Source organism: Bos mutus, chromosome 18, assembly GCF_027580195.1.
Source record: "Bos mutus isolate GX-2022 chromosome 18, NWIPB_WYAK_1.1, whole genome shotgun sequence".
Classification (NCBI taxonomy): domain Eukaryota; kingdom Metazoa; phylum Chordata; class Mammalia; order Artiodactyla; family Bovidae; genus Bos; species Bos mutus.
This window is the reverse complement of record NC_091634.1, coordinates 44522224-44539355: the sequence shown is the minus strand read 5'-3', so window position 1 is coordinate 44539355 and position 17132 is coordinate 44522224. Positions and strand designations below refer to the sequence as shown.

General features: G+C 49.8%; 1 protein-coding gene across 6 annotated transcripts in view; it reads right to left on the bottom strand.

The window, feature by feature from the left end:
- The window catches only part of ZNF423 (zinc finger protein 423), a 345391-nt gene that overhangs the window by 124299 nt on the left and 203960 nt on the right, over positions 1 to 17132 (bottom strand). For all 6 annotated transcript variants that reach the window (XM_070388460.1, XM_070388461.1, XM_070388463.1 and 3 more), the window contains one exon: positions 11927 to 12011. In XM_070388460.1, the coding sequence (XP_070244561.1) occupies positions 11927 to 12011 (85 nt within the window). The remainder of the gene's footprint in view (positions 1 to 11926; positions 12012 to 17132) is intronic.

Sequence of the window (17132 nt, the reverse complement as noted above, 5' to 3'; positions counted from 1 at the left end):
AGTGGAGAACAGATTAGTGACTTCTAGAGGTTAAGGAAGGAGCAGAGGCAGGATGGAAGTGGCTGTGGCTTTAAGGGAAAGCATGAAGGATTCTTGTGGTGCTGGGTCGGTTCCGTAGCCTGAATGTACCAGTGTCAATATCCCAATTGTAATACCGTCCTCTCATGTTACAAACCTACCATTGGAGGAAACCGAATCTCTGTGTGAATTTACAATTATCTCAACCTTAAAAGCTTAATTTTGCTAGTTAAACATTTTGTAAGGATGACAAAAGGACCATCAGCTTTAAAAGAAGGGGGTGGGTCACCAACGTTCTTCCCCAAGCTCAGAGGCTGGGGGAAACGGGACGGGCTGCCAGATAAAATACAGGATAGCTGGTTAAACTTAAATTTCACATAACAAATAACCTTTTAGTAACCCAGGCAATATTGGGGACACACTTAGACTAGAAAAGTGTGTTACCTGTTGTCTATTTGGAATTTAAATTTACCTGAGTTCATGCTAAGTCTCTTCAGTCATGTCCGACTCTATGCGACCCTAGGGACTGTAGCCTCCAAAGCTCCTCTGTCCATGAGATTCTCCAGGCAAGAATACTGGAGAGGTATTACCCTCCTCCAGGGGAATCTTCCTAACCCAGGGATCGAACCCGTGTCTCTTACGTCTCCTGCACTGGCAGGCAGGTTCTTTACCACTAGTGCTACCTGGGAAGCCCCAAATTTACCCAGCCATCCTGTACGTTTATTTGCTAATTCTGTAAAACCTAAGAGGGAAGAACACGACACAGGCATCTGGAACTGGCTAAGGGCTATAGACTGAAAGAGGTAGGGTGGACCCAGGGAGAAGCAAAGCAGACTTGAGGAGAGCGGCCAGAGCACAGGCAAAGGGGGTGCTAGGGGACCACGAAGACGCCCTGGACTGTACAGTGCCCTAAGAGAGGGAAGGCAGATGCCAGCACAGGAGGTCCCCAAGTTGCTGTGTTTATGGAGTGCTGGTGAACCGAGATTCTTTGTGGGTGGTCCACACAGAATCCAGAGAAAGGGCGAAAGAGTGGATGAGAGCATCTCCAGGTTGGAGGGAGCCTGACATGCCATGGCGGGGGTGGGGGGGGGAGGGTGCCCTCTAGGCACGAGGAGCAGCACCCAATTAACCTCAGGCTGCCTGCCCCCTCGGCACCTGGGACTGCTTTCACCATGATGCAGCCCCATCTCTACCTCTAGGAGTTCCCCTTCCTAAGGAGAAGGGCACACGAACTAACAGGCTCAAGTGTCCAGGTCGGTGAGCAGTCATGCGTCTGATCAAAACTAAAACTACTCGCAGCTCTCGCTCTCAGTCACCTCCTGGCCAGGCCATTGCCAATAGTACGTTTTTACACAGCTCCTGGACACCCCATTACCAGCCCTCATTTTCTTCATAAAACATATCATGATTTGAAATAGCTGGGATTTTTAATCCGCTTTCTTGTTTAGCAGCTGATCCCCACTGGCTCCAGGATTCCAGGGACTTTGGCTTGCTGCCACATCTATGCATAGGGCCTGGCACAGAGTAGGTGTTCAGGAAAGAAAAAAGTGCTGAATGAATGGAGTAAATGAATAAACCATTCTGACTGAAGCTACCCCTTTTGGAGCTATTCTGCAGGCAGAACCCTGCAGAGCTTGATAAAGGCAGAGGGTCAGTCTTCCTCCTCTGGCCCTCAGTAACATCCTCTGAGCTGCCGTGGGCTGGCACCTGGGATTGTACGCTCAGCATGGTTACAGAGAGGCTCAGTTTGTCCTCTCCAAACAAGGGCTCCAGCAGCATCATCATTATCTTTAATTAGTCCCTGCCACAGGGACTAATAATAATAATACTAATGTTAATAGCTATCACTTACTGAGAACTTACAAGTGCTGGGCACTTGTCATATATTTTAACTCATTTAATCCTCCAAACATCCCCCAAAAGGTAGGGGTTTGTGACCTTCTACTGTCAGTGCTGCCCCCTCTTTGTGGAAAACAGACACCCTTTCTATTTTTAAGAACCCCCTCCCTCCTCCCATTGTGGGCAGATGAGAGGCAGATACTTGCCCACCCCAGCATCCAAGGAGGGTGGGTGGTGCCAGTCTGACTAGTCAACCCACTTGAATCCCTGGCTACAATGACTACCTCCTGGGCAGTTGTAGGACGCCTCTGAGGCACTGAGTCCCAGTCCTGAAACCTTTTTTGATGAAGAAGCACATGACCTTCTCTGCTGGGGCCGCTGAGTGGATATCACTGGCACCAGGGGAGCCTACTTGGGAATGAAGGCAAAAAAGGGGAAGCAGAGCTGAGAGGAAAAGAAAGTTAGATTAGTGATAACACTGTTAGAGCTCCTGGATCCAACCATGCCTGAAACCCACTGTACCCCCAGACTTTTCAGGTACAGGAGCCAATAATTCTCTTCTTAATATCCAGGTCAGGAAGCAACAGTTAGAACTGGACATGGAACAACAGACTGGTTCCAAATAGGAAAAGGAGTACATAAAGGCTGTGTATTGTCACCCTGCTTGTTTAACTTATATGCAGAGTATATCATGAGAAACGCTGGGCTGGAAGAAGCACAAGCTGGAATCAAGATTGCCGGGAGAAATATTAATAACCTCAGATATGCAGATGACACCACCGTTATGCAGAAACTGAAGAGGAACTAAAAAGCCGCTTGATGAAAGTGAGAGAGGAAAGTGAAAAAGTTGGCTTAAAGCTCAACATTCAGAAAGCGAAGATCATGGCATCTGGTCCCATCACTTCATGGGAAACAGATGGGGAAACAGTGTCAGACTTTTTTCGGGGGGGCTCCAAAATCACTGCAGATGGTGATTGCAGCCAGGAAATTAAAAGACACTTACTCCTTGAAAGGAAAGTTATGACCAACCTAGATAGCATATTAAAAAGCAGAGACATTACTTTGCCAACAAAGGTCAATCTAGTCAAGGCTATGGTTTTTCCAGTGGTCATGTATGGATGTGAGAGTTGGACTGTGAAGAAAGCTGAGCACCAAAGAATTGATGCTTTTGAACTGTGGTGTTGGAAAAGACTCTTGAGAGTCTCTTGGCCTGCAAGCAGATCCAACCAGTCCATTCTAAAGGAGATCAGTCCTGGGTGTTCATTGAAAGGACTGATGCTAAAGCTGAAACTCCAGTACTTTGGCCACCTCATGCAAAGAGTTGACTCATTGGAAAAGACTCTGATGCTGGGAGGGATTGGGGGCAGGAGGAGAAGGGGACGGCAGAGGATGAGATGGCTGCATGGCATCACTGACTCGATGGACATGAGTTTGAGTGAACTCCAGGAGATGGTGATGGACAGGGAGGCCTGGAGTGCTGCGATTCATGGGGTCGCAAAGAGTCGGACATGACTGAGCGACTGAACTGAACTGAATGCTTTGGTCAGTGTGATTTGGATCTCAGATTCGTCACTGAAAGATCTGCCTAAACTGCTGTGTTAGAACAGGTATGTTAAGATGGGGGCATTTTATAGACACAGAACTGAAGCATACAAAGGTGGAATAACTTTAACTATGAGCTGGGAGTACTCTTAACCACTATGATTCACTGTAGAGCTCGACATTCTGTGTGTGTGTGTGCACATGTACATGTGCACACTCTATTTCTCATTAATATATCTACAGCAGATTAAGCAAACTATTGGTGTTTCATAAAGATCTTTAGGATGAACTAAAATCAGTAATTCCCTAACAAAGCATCTCTGTTTAAAAACGCTTCCATCAGCAACCTTGGATTCTTATTCCAAGTCAGATGCACAACGCACAGTGTGTCTCTGGAGAACCACTTCCCTTCTCCCTACCTTGGTTTGCCCAGGGAGATGAGCTGGAAACCATACCAGAAGGGGTGTCAGCCAGTGAGGGACACCCTGACTCCTTCAGGGCAGAGATCTGCAGTCAGAAGGGGAAGCCTCCCACTTCATCCCCACTGGAGCCCGGGGACTCACAAGGCAAGGAACCTGACCCGCCACGCAGAGCCCAGTGTGAGGCCCTGGCACCTACTGGGAGCTCAGGGCAGAGCAGGCCAAGCCCTGGGGTTGCAGGGTCCTTGTTTTCTGCCTCACTCCAGCGAGGCTCGGCCAGAAGCAGATGCAAGGGAAATTGCTCATGTGTCAGCTGCTCCCAAGCAGCCAAATGACCATAAAGGGCATTCAACAAAGTCAACTCAATAACACAGGCGGCCAAGTCCATGGCACGGAGAGCAGAGAAGAAGGCTGTGCCTGTGGACTGGTCCACCAAGATGGTGCCAGGGCCCCAGGCCCCACCCTGCCAGGACTGGCTCCATTGCTGTCTCCTCTCCATCCTTCCTCTGCTCCCCACTGGCTCTCTCCTCAGCCTAGTAACATACTCTGATCTTTCCCTCTTCAAAATACAGAAGCATCCTCTGACCCCGGGGCCCCTCGGCCCCTGTTTCCCGCACTCCCTTCCCAGTCTGGAACCTGGGAAGTTAAGTCTACAGCACTGGTCTCCCCACCTCCCCTCCACTTATTCCTCCCCCCGTTTCCGCTGTTGCTGCTCATGCTCTGGACGGTCCAGCAGACCCCCTTCAGCCTGCCTCTCTGGGCCTCTCTGTGGCCTCTCGCACTACTGCCCAGAAGCACTTTGCTGTCTGGGCATGGATGACCGCATGTTCCTCATGCCCCTCACTTCTCCCAGCTGCCCCATCATCTGTGCTGAGGCCTCCAAACCCCTCCTCCAGCCCAGGCCTTCTTCCTGAGCTCCCCATCCATGCGGCCGACCGCCGGCCAGACACCAGTACTCAGATTGGCCAACAGGCATCTCCTCCAAGGCCGATCGCCAACAAACTCAAGCTAACCAAGTGGGATGGGCCTCCAGTTGTAGGAGTTAAGAGGATTCCAAGCTCTGAAATTACACTGCCTGAGTTCAGATCTCACATTTGCTACTCACTGACATTGGACACATCCCCTCAATTCCCCATGTACAAAATGGGGAGAATAGCAATGCCCCTCTCTCATAAGCTTCTGTGGGGTTAAGTGTGGTAATACCTGTAGATTTTGATAGCAGGGCCTATACGTAACAAGTTGCATTAGACGTCACTGATCATTGCTGGAACCATCGTCTTTTGCCAGGCCCCAGCAGCTCTTCTTCAGCATGATGTCATCTTCTGCTAGGGCTTTGCTTCCCATTTCCATTCATTTCCCAAATCCTGCCAGTTTTGCCTCTTAAATGGTTCTCCAATCCATACCCTCCTAACCAATATCCTCATCTTCTCTCACCTACCCTACCCTGTACTCTGTCTTTTCTATGTCTCACCCACCTCCTGCCTCAAAATTTATTCTGAAGCAACACTGAATTGTTTACAGACAACTCTAGACAATCTACCTGATGTAGATACTGAATTATCTACATACTACATGGGCCTCTTCTCTATGAACTGGCTTATGCCATTTTCTCTGCCTGGAAGGCCCCTCCCACCTTATTTTCTGCCTTATAAGAGCCTGATTAGGTGTCACCTACTCCTGGAAGCCTTCTGGAATGCCCAGATTGGACAACACGCTTGTCCTTTGAGCTTCTATATCTTAGACTTTGTGACATGATTTTACCTTATCCTTTTAAGTTATCACCTCCCTAACTTGGTTAGAGGTTCCTCACTGAGGATGTCAATCATGTTTATTGAACAGAGGTTACTATTCCGAGAAAACCTCACCTACAGGTTTCTTAAAAAAGAATAAAATCTATGAAAATGAGATGCTTGTGCTCACTCAGCTGTGTCCAGCTGTTTGTGGCCCCATGGACTGCACCCCGCCAGGCTCCTCTGCCCATGGGATTCTCCAGGCAAAAATACTGGAGTGGGTTGCCGTTTCCTACTCCAGGGGATTTTTCCCAACCCAGGGACTGAACGTGCATCTGTGTGCCTCCTGCACTGCAGGCAGATACTTTACCACTGTGCCACCTGAGATGAGAAAACTCACTATTTTAAAATTCAGAACTGATGGATTCTTCATGGACCAAGTACTTGATCAACAGCCTCCTTAAACTGACCAATGGGATTCAAAATCAGTGAAACTGAGTCCTCATCTACAGGGGCTGTTAAGGAGGGAAGTGACTGTGCTCTACTTGGGAGATGAAGAAGGAAGAGAAAGAGGGGGAGGGGAGGGGGAGGGGAGGAGATGAAGGGGAGGGGGAGGGGAAGGGAGGAAAGAACTGGATTATAGGCTCTTTGCACAAGCTTGTTATCCTGACAGAACAGTCCCGGAACTTGAAACGTGATCTCTGGGGGCAGAGGGAGACAGTTTTATCACATATTAAGGTTAGACAGATGTTTTGGGTCTGGTGTTACCCGAATGAAAAGCACCAGAAAACAGCTAGCACAGCCCCACTCAGCAACATGCGTTCCCAACAGAAAGTCAACAGGAACCGTTTTTTCCTTTTCCTTTTCACGTGTTTTTCTCCTCAGTTATATTTGAGAGTTTTTGTATTTCCCTGGCGTGAGGGTGAAATGCTGATTTCCACACCAGCCTTTCCTTCCTCTCGAAAAACGCTGCAGGCCAGGTCTTCCGCAAGGCAACAGCCGCAGAAAGAGGGGGTACCCTGTCTGCAAGGTGGCTTTCAGGATGTCTTCTGGGATATGCTTCTGAAGACAAAAAGGCAGAAAGCCTCTCTCCCTCTCTCTCTCTCTCTCTCACACACACACACACACACACACACGCATACCCCGAGCAGACCCCTCCCCTCCAGGTGCTTTGTCAGGGAGGACAGACAAGGACCACCTGCCCAGCATGGGGGGCGTTTTGAAGGCCTGAGCAGGAGGTGGGAGAGGCTAATTTTCCAAATGCTGCCCCCCTGCCCCGCCTCATTTCTTCACAGCAAAGCCCAGGCCTTAAGAGGCACCCAGGGAAAGAGGCTGACGTGACCAAGAAAATAACGTCTTCAGAATGACTAATGCCCCACCGGGACGGGCCAGCTCTGGCCTGGCTGCCTGCCAGAGGGTCCACAGCCACTTTTCAAGGACACGGAGGGCAAACGTCCCTGACAAGGTTCCCCGAGGACCGTCCCTTCCCAGCCCGGCCCCTCCTCGGGGCTCCCCCCAGGGGCCCATGAAGCCCTGAGTTAGGACATCAGGGCCCAGAGGCTGAGTCACTCCCCTGGGGCCAACCTGGGTCATAGCAAGTTCGCTATTTCAAGGACAAGTTCTCAGACCCTCGTCCAGCCATCAGCCCGAGAGGAACTGAGAGAGAGGTTTGCAAGCAGACGAGGAGAGGGCAAGAGGACCAGCCTCTGGGCCTCTGAGGTCCCGCGTGCCCCAGGCCCCCTGGGGCCGTGCACGTCATGTCCTTGCACATACTTGTCTAACACACATGGGGAGACACTCATCTGTCCCCGGCCACGGGGCTGCCTGTCTCTGGGCCAGGCCCCCCACAAGCCCTCCTCAGCTCTCCCCTCAGCAGGCCCCAGGGAGCCCAAGCAGGGCCTCCTGCAGAGCCATTTTTCCAGGGGGGAGGCAATCCTTCCAGAGTATGGGGTGAGGGTGGGAAGGGGGTCGCTGATTGGCGGGCGGGGGGGGTCGGGTGCAGTGGGAGGTGGGGAAGGGACGGACCCTCCAGGAGGCCGCAGATCAGAGCAGTAGACTGCTCCAAGGTTTTGATGTACTGGGGGAGGGGGTGTCTAAACCATTTCAAAAGCTGGAGGAAGCCCAGAGAAGGGGGCCTCATTCTCTGTGGGGAGGGGGGATTTCAAAGGAGACCCTGCCGCTGAAAGGTTTCAAAAGACCCTCGCCTTTCTATCAGCTCCAAATCACTCCCTCGCCAGCAGCCGCCAGGAGAGGGGTGCTGGGAAAATGTTTCCAAGGAGACGTGTCCCTGGGTCATCATAACTCCCAGGGTCTGGAGGCTGCAAAGTCACGATGCGGCCCCCCGCTATAAAAAGGCCAGTTTAGCGTCCCCCGGGGGAGGGCTCCTGCAGTCCAGGTCCCCGGGGAGTCCTGCCTCAGAACCCCTGTGCCCCGAGTTGATGAGAAGGCCACTGAGCTGAACAGCATCACGTCTATCTGCCGAGTCCCCTTGGTGCCACTAAGGGGGCTTTTACCCCCGCTGGCTCCAGGCAGCCACTCTGGGCTCGGGTCATTTAGCAGGGGGAAGCTGTCCACAGGGACACTGGGCAGTTTTTACCAGCTCTGCCGTGCCAGCCCCCACCCAGGGCTCCTGGGCCTGCTTCTCTTCCATTCACACCTCCCACTGTCACCCCCACCACCTTCCCCAAGCCACCAGGGCCCACAGGCCCACAGCACAAGCCAAATGGATGTCCTATGGCCTGCCTTCTCTCCCTGCCTCATTCCCTGACCCCTGGACCAGACCAGGCAGGTCTCTGTTTTTGCATAACAAGTTTATTTTTTTTTAAGGCATAGAGACAATAATAAACAAAGTAAACACTCCATCAGATCTTAACTTCTGCCAAGTTTATCTGTGTTAGAATCATTCCATTAAGTTCCAGTCTCCAGACATCTTAAATTCAATATTCGTCATCTTCATCAGAGTCTATTACTTTTCTTCTGCTGAATTTTACTGTTGTTTTCTGTTTGGTGGCTTGCTTTTTCAAGGATTTCACTAAACCTTGTTCCAATACCTTTCCACGCAGTTGACCATACCGTGCTGCCTCATTCCACGTTCTCCCCCCTGAGCCTCCCTAAAGCACCCAGCTGCTCTAGGCCACACTCTGCTCCAAAACCTTCAGTGGCTCCCTAGTGGGTAAGCCCAAGGTCACACATTCATGTGTCTACAGGAACCAGGCAGGGACACAGATGAACAAAGTGTCTCCTCAAATCACAATAGGGTCTGGGAGGCCCAGGGGAGCCTGAGAACACACAGTCCCAGTACTGCCCAGCTCGTGTGGGAATGTGGGCCCTGTCTGACACCTCTTTGGGGTTCAGCAGAAATCAAATAAAGCATCTGCCAAGGGGTCCCCAGATTTGGGGCTCCCAAATCCAAATCCCTTAATCTGGCCTTAAGGTCCTCCATGGTCCAGCCCCACACCACCTCCCCACCTTCACTGCCCACAAGGCTACCACATGCAATGCCTCCATCCTGGCCAGGTCAGGGTCCCCCGTCCCCAGTCACCTCCTCTGCTCCTGTCTCTGAGCTCCACTCACCCAGGGTCCTCCCCCAGATGTTGCTCCCCACCTTCTCAGCCTAACAACACCCATCGTTCAAGGACCTGCCTCCTCGTTACAATCAGCTCTCCGAGGGCCCTGCTCTCTCTGACTGTCCTTCCCTGCCAAGGCTGCTGCCCCTGACAGCGATGGCCCTAAACCACAGAGAAAACTCCTCTTCATCCTTCAAAACCCAGGCCTTCCTGACGGACCTATTTGGACCCAGCAGCCCCTGTTCTGGGAGCATCAACCTCACTGCACAGTGCTTACTTGGACACCCATCAGCCTCTCCCATGGGCAGAGGGTAGGGCTGTGTCTCTCCCACCACAGGCCCTGGTGGGGGAGCCATGCACAGTGGAGAGAGACTGGCTTTTATGGAGACCCTGGCTCTGCTATTTCCTGGGTGGAAGAACTTGGGAAAGCCATTAACCCTCCTCTGTGAGGTATAGAACTAGCAGCTACGTAGAGTAGCCGGCCTGTGGTAGGCTCAGTACACGGCAGCTGTGTGCGCCCTCACCCAGGTGACGTCCCTCCACCCCGCAGGGTGTGCACTGTGAGGGCCCTGTCCAGCCACTTCCTTCGCTGGAGCCCCGCCCCCGGCTCGCACAAAGACCCAGGTGCCAATCAAGCCCCCCTCTCCCATGAGTGCCAATCAAGCCCTCCCCTCACATCTCTCACCACTCCAGTGAGGCACCGGCCCTCGCCTTCCATCTGAGGACACTGCAGCTCCCCAGCTCTGCGTGGAAAGGATAGGTGGAAAGGAGAGAGGAGCAGGGAGAAACACCTTTGAAACCACTGTGGTCCAATTAGCCAGCCTCTCGCCCTTCGTGCTTACAAACAGGAGCACACATTAACACCTGCTACAAAAGCAAACATTTTGAGATATCTTCATCTTCACCTCCCCGACACCGCAGTGAAAGCGCTCTCTGCAGCCTGTGACTGACAGGGCGGTTTCCTTCCTCTGCTTCAGCGGGGGGACTTTCAAACAGAAGAAACTAAAAAGTCAGCAGTCTCCCTGTCAGGCCGAACTCCCAGGGCCCTACCTGCCACCCCTGTGCTCCTCATGTCCCCTCATCATTGAGGGAGCCCCACCAGGCACCCAGTTAGGGTCAGCACCTTCAGGACACCTGCCCCGAGTCAGTCACTGGGATGCTAGGCATCCAAACTCACGGACCCTGGCAGGGACACACTACAGAAGGACCTTTGCAGTGGTTCTTGGTATGTACAATGCAGATGATGGCACAGACATGCAGCTCTCACAGGCTGGGGTGAGAGCAAGACTTCATATGACCACTTTGCAAATGTATTTGTCTGTATCTACTGAAAGAGTACCCACTCACATCCTATGACTCCCCAGTCTGAGTCCAAGAATATTCCCATTGAAACTGCATGTACATGTTCACCAATGACTCACACAAGAATGTTCACACCAGCACACTATGTGAAATAATCCCACAAGGGAAACGACCCAAATGCCCATTAGGATGTGTATCAAGAATAGATAAACGGTAATGTGTTCACACGATAGAACAGCATCCACTAGTGAGAAGATCCAATCACAGTCAATAATATGAACAAGTAAAAGTCACCAGACACAAATGAGCAGAGACTGTGTGATCTCATTTATATAAAATGCAAAACCACCCCAAGTGACCTCTGCTGTTAGACAACAGGATGGTGACACCCTTTTGTTGGGGGAAGGACCTGGAGAGGGTCGAGCGGGGGGCTTTCCGAGACTGGGGAATGGTCTGTTTCTTTACCTGGGTGTTGGTTACCCTGGAGTGCTCTGTTTGTGAGGATCCACTGAGCTGGACATTTAAATGGACTTTTTTTTTTAAACACCAAAAACATTCTTGTATTGGGGTATAGCAGATTAACAATGTTGTGATAGTTATAGGTGAACAGCATGAAGGAGACTTTTTTTTAACTATGAGATCAAGGGTTTTGGAAAAAAGTACTCAGTTGGCATGGCTGTTGTTAAAACTTTAATGAAAAGATATCAGAGGCAGAAAGTGGAAAGGAAGTAAGGGTCAGGATGCTCAACCCAGGACGGACCTCTCACCACTCAGACTGTGGAGGTCTTGGCAAAGGTGATCACGCTTCCACCAAAGACCCAGAGCACCAAAACTCCAGGAGCTCCCAAGGCCATTACTGCCAAACCCATGCCCTGGGCCAGCCCTGTGCACCAGAAATTGCTATGCCCTCTTAAAGCTGTGCCCTCCCAGCTGCCAGCAAGACCACACCCACCCACAGAAGACAAGGAAGACCTCAAAGCTTTCCTCCATCCCTTGGGCCAAGTGGGAACACAATGGGACCTTGGATGCTCCCTTTTAAAAAAGGCTGAATTTTCCAAAGTCCAAGACTGCTTGAAGAGGAACAGAAAAAGTAGCGAAATACTTTGTAAGCATTCTGTTTTGACAATGTGCCTGAGGAACTGCCTGCGTTTGGTGGGGAAATGTGAGCAGTTAAATCTGTTCGATGTCATGACATACACAATTTAAGCACGATTGCCCCTGAGTGCCTGACAACTGGAAAGCACTTTGATTCAGAAATGGAGGAAAATTTGTGCTGAGAAATGGGAGAGATTGTCAAAAGTTTGATTCTAATGTGAACAGAGTCGCGAAAAGAGGGTCCAGATGGAGAAAGTGCTCCAGCTCTGACATTTTTAGTCTCATTTGAAATGTCTCAGCAGTAGCAGCAGTGATGCCATCCTTTGAGCTAAAAGCCAGCAAAATGATGACCGGACCCGCACATTTCAGCCCTGAGGGGTGGCTGCAGCCCAGGTGGGAGGAAACGTGCTCTTACCAATCATGTGGTTGGCAACGTGGATTTGGATCTCTCTCTCATTCTCGAAGGTCATCTGGCACTTGATGCACTGGTATGTCTTTTTCTGCATGGAAACCAAAAGGAAAGGAGTTAGACAGTCAGGATGCAGAACAGAGCAGAAAGCAAAAGTTCCTGGAGGTCACAGCTCAAGACTGCCTAGAATGGCTCTGACCTGCTCCCAGGTCTCTCCAGGCCATTATCTTCCCACCTGCCTCTGACTCCAGCTCTGCGAGTCAGCCTCGCAGAGGGAAAGGGCTGACAAGCTCCATTTGAAGGAAGCTGCTTCTCTGCTGGCCCTGGGGAAACTGAACCATCCCAAAGTGAGGGCACACAGGAAGAACCATGGAACTGAAGCTGAGTCAGGCTGATCTGCCTGAAGCATGATCAGATTCACCTACGCATCTTCCACCCATCTATGCTTGCTGCATCCACTGCACAGATCCACAGACCTGTTCATCTGTCTACCCATCACCTGTCCATCAACCTACCCTCGTTCTACCCATTGATCCATCTACACACACCCATACATTCATCTAGCTGTCCAGCTACCCATCCATCCATCTACCTAACCTGCCTACCCGTCCATCCATTAAACACACATACATAGGTCCATGAATCAAGGCAAACTGGAAGTGGTCAAACATGAGATGGCAAGAGTGAATGTCGACATTCTAGGAATCAGCGAACTCAAATGGACTGGAATGGGTGAATTTAACTCAGATGACCATTATATCTACTATTGCGGGCAGGAATCCCTCAGAAGAAATGGAGTAGCCATCATGGTCAACAAAAGAGTCCGAAATGCAGTACTTGGATGCAATCTCAAAAACGACAGAATGATCTCTGTTCGTTTCCAAGGCAAAGCATTCAATATCACAGTAATCCAAGTCTATGCCCCAACCAGTAACGCTGAAGAAGCTGAAGTTGAACGGTTCTGTGAAGACCTACAAGACCTTTTAGAACTAACACCCAAAAAAGATGTCCTTTTCATTATAGGGGACTGGAATGCAAAAGTAGGAAGTCAAGAAACACTTGGAGTAACAGGCAAATTTGGCCTTGGAATACGGAATGAAGCAGGGCAAAGACTAATAGAGTTTTGCCAAGAAAATGCACTGGTCATAGCAAACACCCTCTTCCAACAACACAAGTGAAGACTCTACACATGGACATCACCAGATGGTCAACACCGAAATCAGATTGATTATATTCTTTGCAGCCAAAGATGGAGAAGCTCTATACAGTCAGCAAAAACAAGACCAGGAGCTGACTGTGGCTCAGACCATGAACTCCTTATTACCAAATTCAGACTGAAATTGAAAAAAGTAGGGAAACCACTAGACCATTCAGGTATGACCTAAATCAAATCCCTTATGATTATACAGTGGAAATGAGAAATAGATTGAAGGGCCTAGATCTGATAGAGTGCCTGATGAACTATGGAACGAGGTTCGTGACATTGTACAGGAGACAGGGATGAAGACCATCCCCATGGAAAAGAAATGCAAAAAAGCAAAATGGCTGTCTGGGGAGGCCTTACAAATAGCTGTGAAAAGAAGAGAAGCAAAAAGCAAAGGAGAAAAGGAAATATATAAGCATCTGAATGCAGAGTTCCAAAGAATAGCAAGAAGAGATAAGAAAGCCTTCCTCAGCAACCAATGCAAAGAAATAGAGGAAAACAACAGAATGGGAAAGACTAGAGATCTCTTCAAGAAAATTAAGAGATACCAAGGGGGCATTTCATGCAAAGACGGGCTCGATAAAGGACAGAAATGGTATGGACCTAACAGAAGCAGAAGATATTAAGAAGAGATGGCAAGAACACACAGAAGAACTGTACAAAAAAGATCTTCACGACCCAGATAATCACGATGGTGTGATCACTCATCTAGAGCCAGACATCCTGGAATGTGAAGTCAAGTGGGCCTTAGAAAGCATCACTACGAACAAAGCTAGTGGAGGTGATAGAATTCCAGTTAAGCTATTCCAAATCCTGAAAGATGATGCTGTGAAAGTGCTGCACTCAATATGCCAGCAAATTTGGAAAACTCAGCAGTGGCCACAGGACTGGAAAAGGTCAGTTTTCGTTCCAATCCCAAAGAAAGGCAATGCCAAAGAATGCTCACACTACCGCACAATTACACTCATCTCACACGCTAGTAAAGTAATGCTCAAAATTCTCCAAGCCAGGCTTCAGCAATACGTGAACCGTGAACTTCCTGATGTTCAAGCTGGTTTTAGAAAAGGCAGAGGAACCAGAGATCAAATTGCCAACATCTGCTGGATCAAGGAAAAAGCAAGAGAGTTCCAGAAAAACATCTATTTCTGCTTTATTGACTATGCCAAAGCCTTTGACTGTGTGCATCACAATAAACTGTGGAAAATTCTGAAAGAGATGGGAATACCAGACCACCTGACCTGCCTCTTGAGATATCTGTATGCAGGTCAGGAAGCAACAGTTAGAACTGGACATGGAACAACAGACTGGTTCCAAATAGGAAAAGGAGTACATCAAGGCTGTATATTATCACCCTGCTTATTTAACTTATATGCAGAGTACATCATGAGAAACACTAGACTGGAAGAAACACAAGCTGGAATCAAGAGTGCCGGGAGAAATATCAATAACCTCAGATATGCAGATGACACCACCCTTAGGACAGAAAGTGAAGAGGAACTCAAAAGCCTCTTGATGAAAGTTAAAGTGGAGAGTGAAAAAGTTGGCTTAAAGCTCAACATTCAGAAAACTAAGATCATGGCATCTGGTCCCGTCACTTCATGGGAAACAGATGGGGAAACAGTGTCAGACTTTATTTTTCTGGGCTCCAAAATCACTGCAGATGGTGATTGCAGCCATGAAATTAAAAGATGCTTACTCCTTGGAAGGAAAGTTATGTCCAACCTAGATAGCATATTCAAAAGCAGAGACATTACTTTGCCAACAAAGGTCCGTCTAGTCAAGGCTATGGTTTTTCCTGTGGTCATGTATGGATGTGAGAGTTGGACTGTGAAGAAGGCTGAGCACCGAAGAATTCATGCTTTTGAACTGTGGTGTTGGAAAAGACTCTTGAGAGTCCGTTGGACTGCAAGGAGATCCAACCAGTCCATTCTGAAGGAGATCAGCCCTAGGATTTCTTTGGAGGGACTGATGCTGAAGCTGAAACTCCAGTACTTTGGCCACCTCGTGCAAAGAGTTGATTCATTGGAAAAGACTCTGATGCTGGGAGGGATTGGGGGCAGGAGGAGAAGGGGACGGCAGAGGATGAGATGGCTGGATGGCATCACTGACTCGATGGACATGAGTCTGAGTGAACTCCGGGAGTTGGTGATGGACAGGGAGGCCTGGTGTGCTGCGATTCATGGGGTCGCAAAGAGTTGGACACAACTGAGTGACTGAACTGAACTGAAATGACATATACCCATACACCCATTCATTTATCTATCCGTCCATCCATCTATCCATCAATCTACCCATTCTTTCACCTACCTATCCAATTTACCCATTTATCCATCTACACACACACACACACACACACACACACATCCACGCATCCATCCATCTATGCACCCATGTCCCTTTGCATCTAACTATGTACCTGCCCTAAGAACCAAGTGGACAACCAGCGAGAGTGCTCCCATCAGCTCTGACACTCAAGGATGACTGAAGAATTCCTCACCTGCCCTAGACACATAAGGCCCCATGTCATCCCAGAGCTGGCTTCCACACACGGGGAGCTATGACCAAGTACTTTTGTGGGGAGGGGGCAGAAAAATGGAGAACATAAAAAGTTTCAAAGCTTCTTGAAGACTGGTTCCAAAAAGTGGAGCTCCACAGTATGAAACTAGCCCACTGTGGACACAGATGGTGTTGTTCTTAACTGGGGAGAAGGGTTGTAACTGTGGGTTTCTATGAAGGGAGAGGAATTCACAGCATCCAAGTTTTCTGAAGACCACTTTGTGTCCTGGAATAATGGGGCCTCCCTTGACCTCTGGAAAAGAAGGTAAGACTGGATGTTTCAGTTGAGCACTGAGGCCCATCCCTCAATGATAGGGCCAGGGTGAACCACCAGGGGGCTCAATTGTCTCAGCCCCACCTGAACTTGCCTGGTCTCACCTCTGGGACTTTGTCTATGCTGTTTCCTCCATCAGAATATCCTCTCCATCCTCAAGGTCTCTGTTCAAACGTCACCTCTTCTGAGAAGCCCTCTCTTCCCAACCCAGAGTGAGTTTAGGGTCTGCCCAGGCCCCTGAGTTAGTGCTGAAACCACCTAGTTGAGCCCCAAAGAGTTTGCCATGGCCAATTGATTTGTCTGCTTCCCACTGCACCATGAGAACCCAAGGGCCAGAATATGTTCTGTTCACCTCTGAGGTCCCAGCAAAGACCAAGCGCTTTGGGAAGAATTTTTGAGCAGATGGGCAAAGTTGCAAAATAATATGTGCCAAGCCCTCTATTAGGGCAGAAGGGATAAAGAGAAGCCATCCCTCGGTAACTAGGGATCCTGGACCCCCATGACCCTGCACAGGGCCCCGCCCAGTGAGCATCTAATAAGCACTGAACTTTCATCATGACTCTCAACTGCCGAGAGGCTGTTGAACAGATGAACAGAGAACCAACTGGAAGAGCTGGTGCTGGGAGCTTCAGGCTCTGGGCAGGGTCCCTGCTCAGGCTGCAGGACCCCCGCTGATGAGACCAGAGGGCCCTGCCCTAGGTGTTTCCGGAGAACTAGGCATTCAGCATGTCCTCGGAGCAGCCATAGTGCTGGTCCCAGAAGCAGGCATTCAGCACAGACACACCCCAGGAAGATGGGTGAGTCTGGAGGTGGAGGGGACGGAACTTGGGAGTCAGTCTCACAATGGGCAGAGGAGATTTCAAGCCAGGAGAGACAGCAGGGACTGAGGACTTCCAAGGGGCACACCCTGCCATGGCTCAACTCCTGGTCTGTGCTCACAGAAAAGAAGGACCCCGAGTTTCTCCACCATCAGAATCATTCATCCCCTCACATACGTGTCCCCCACCACTCTGTCTAGCCCGTTTAAGAGTCCTTGACGCTTAATGAATGATTGAATGAATGAATGAGTGAATGAACAAGTAAATGCAAGGATGAAGCACAGCGCAGGAAGCTCCATGCCAAAGAAGCCCAGAGGAGACTGCTGGACAAGGAACATGGTGCCCCCGCCTCCTGGCTAG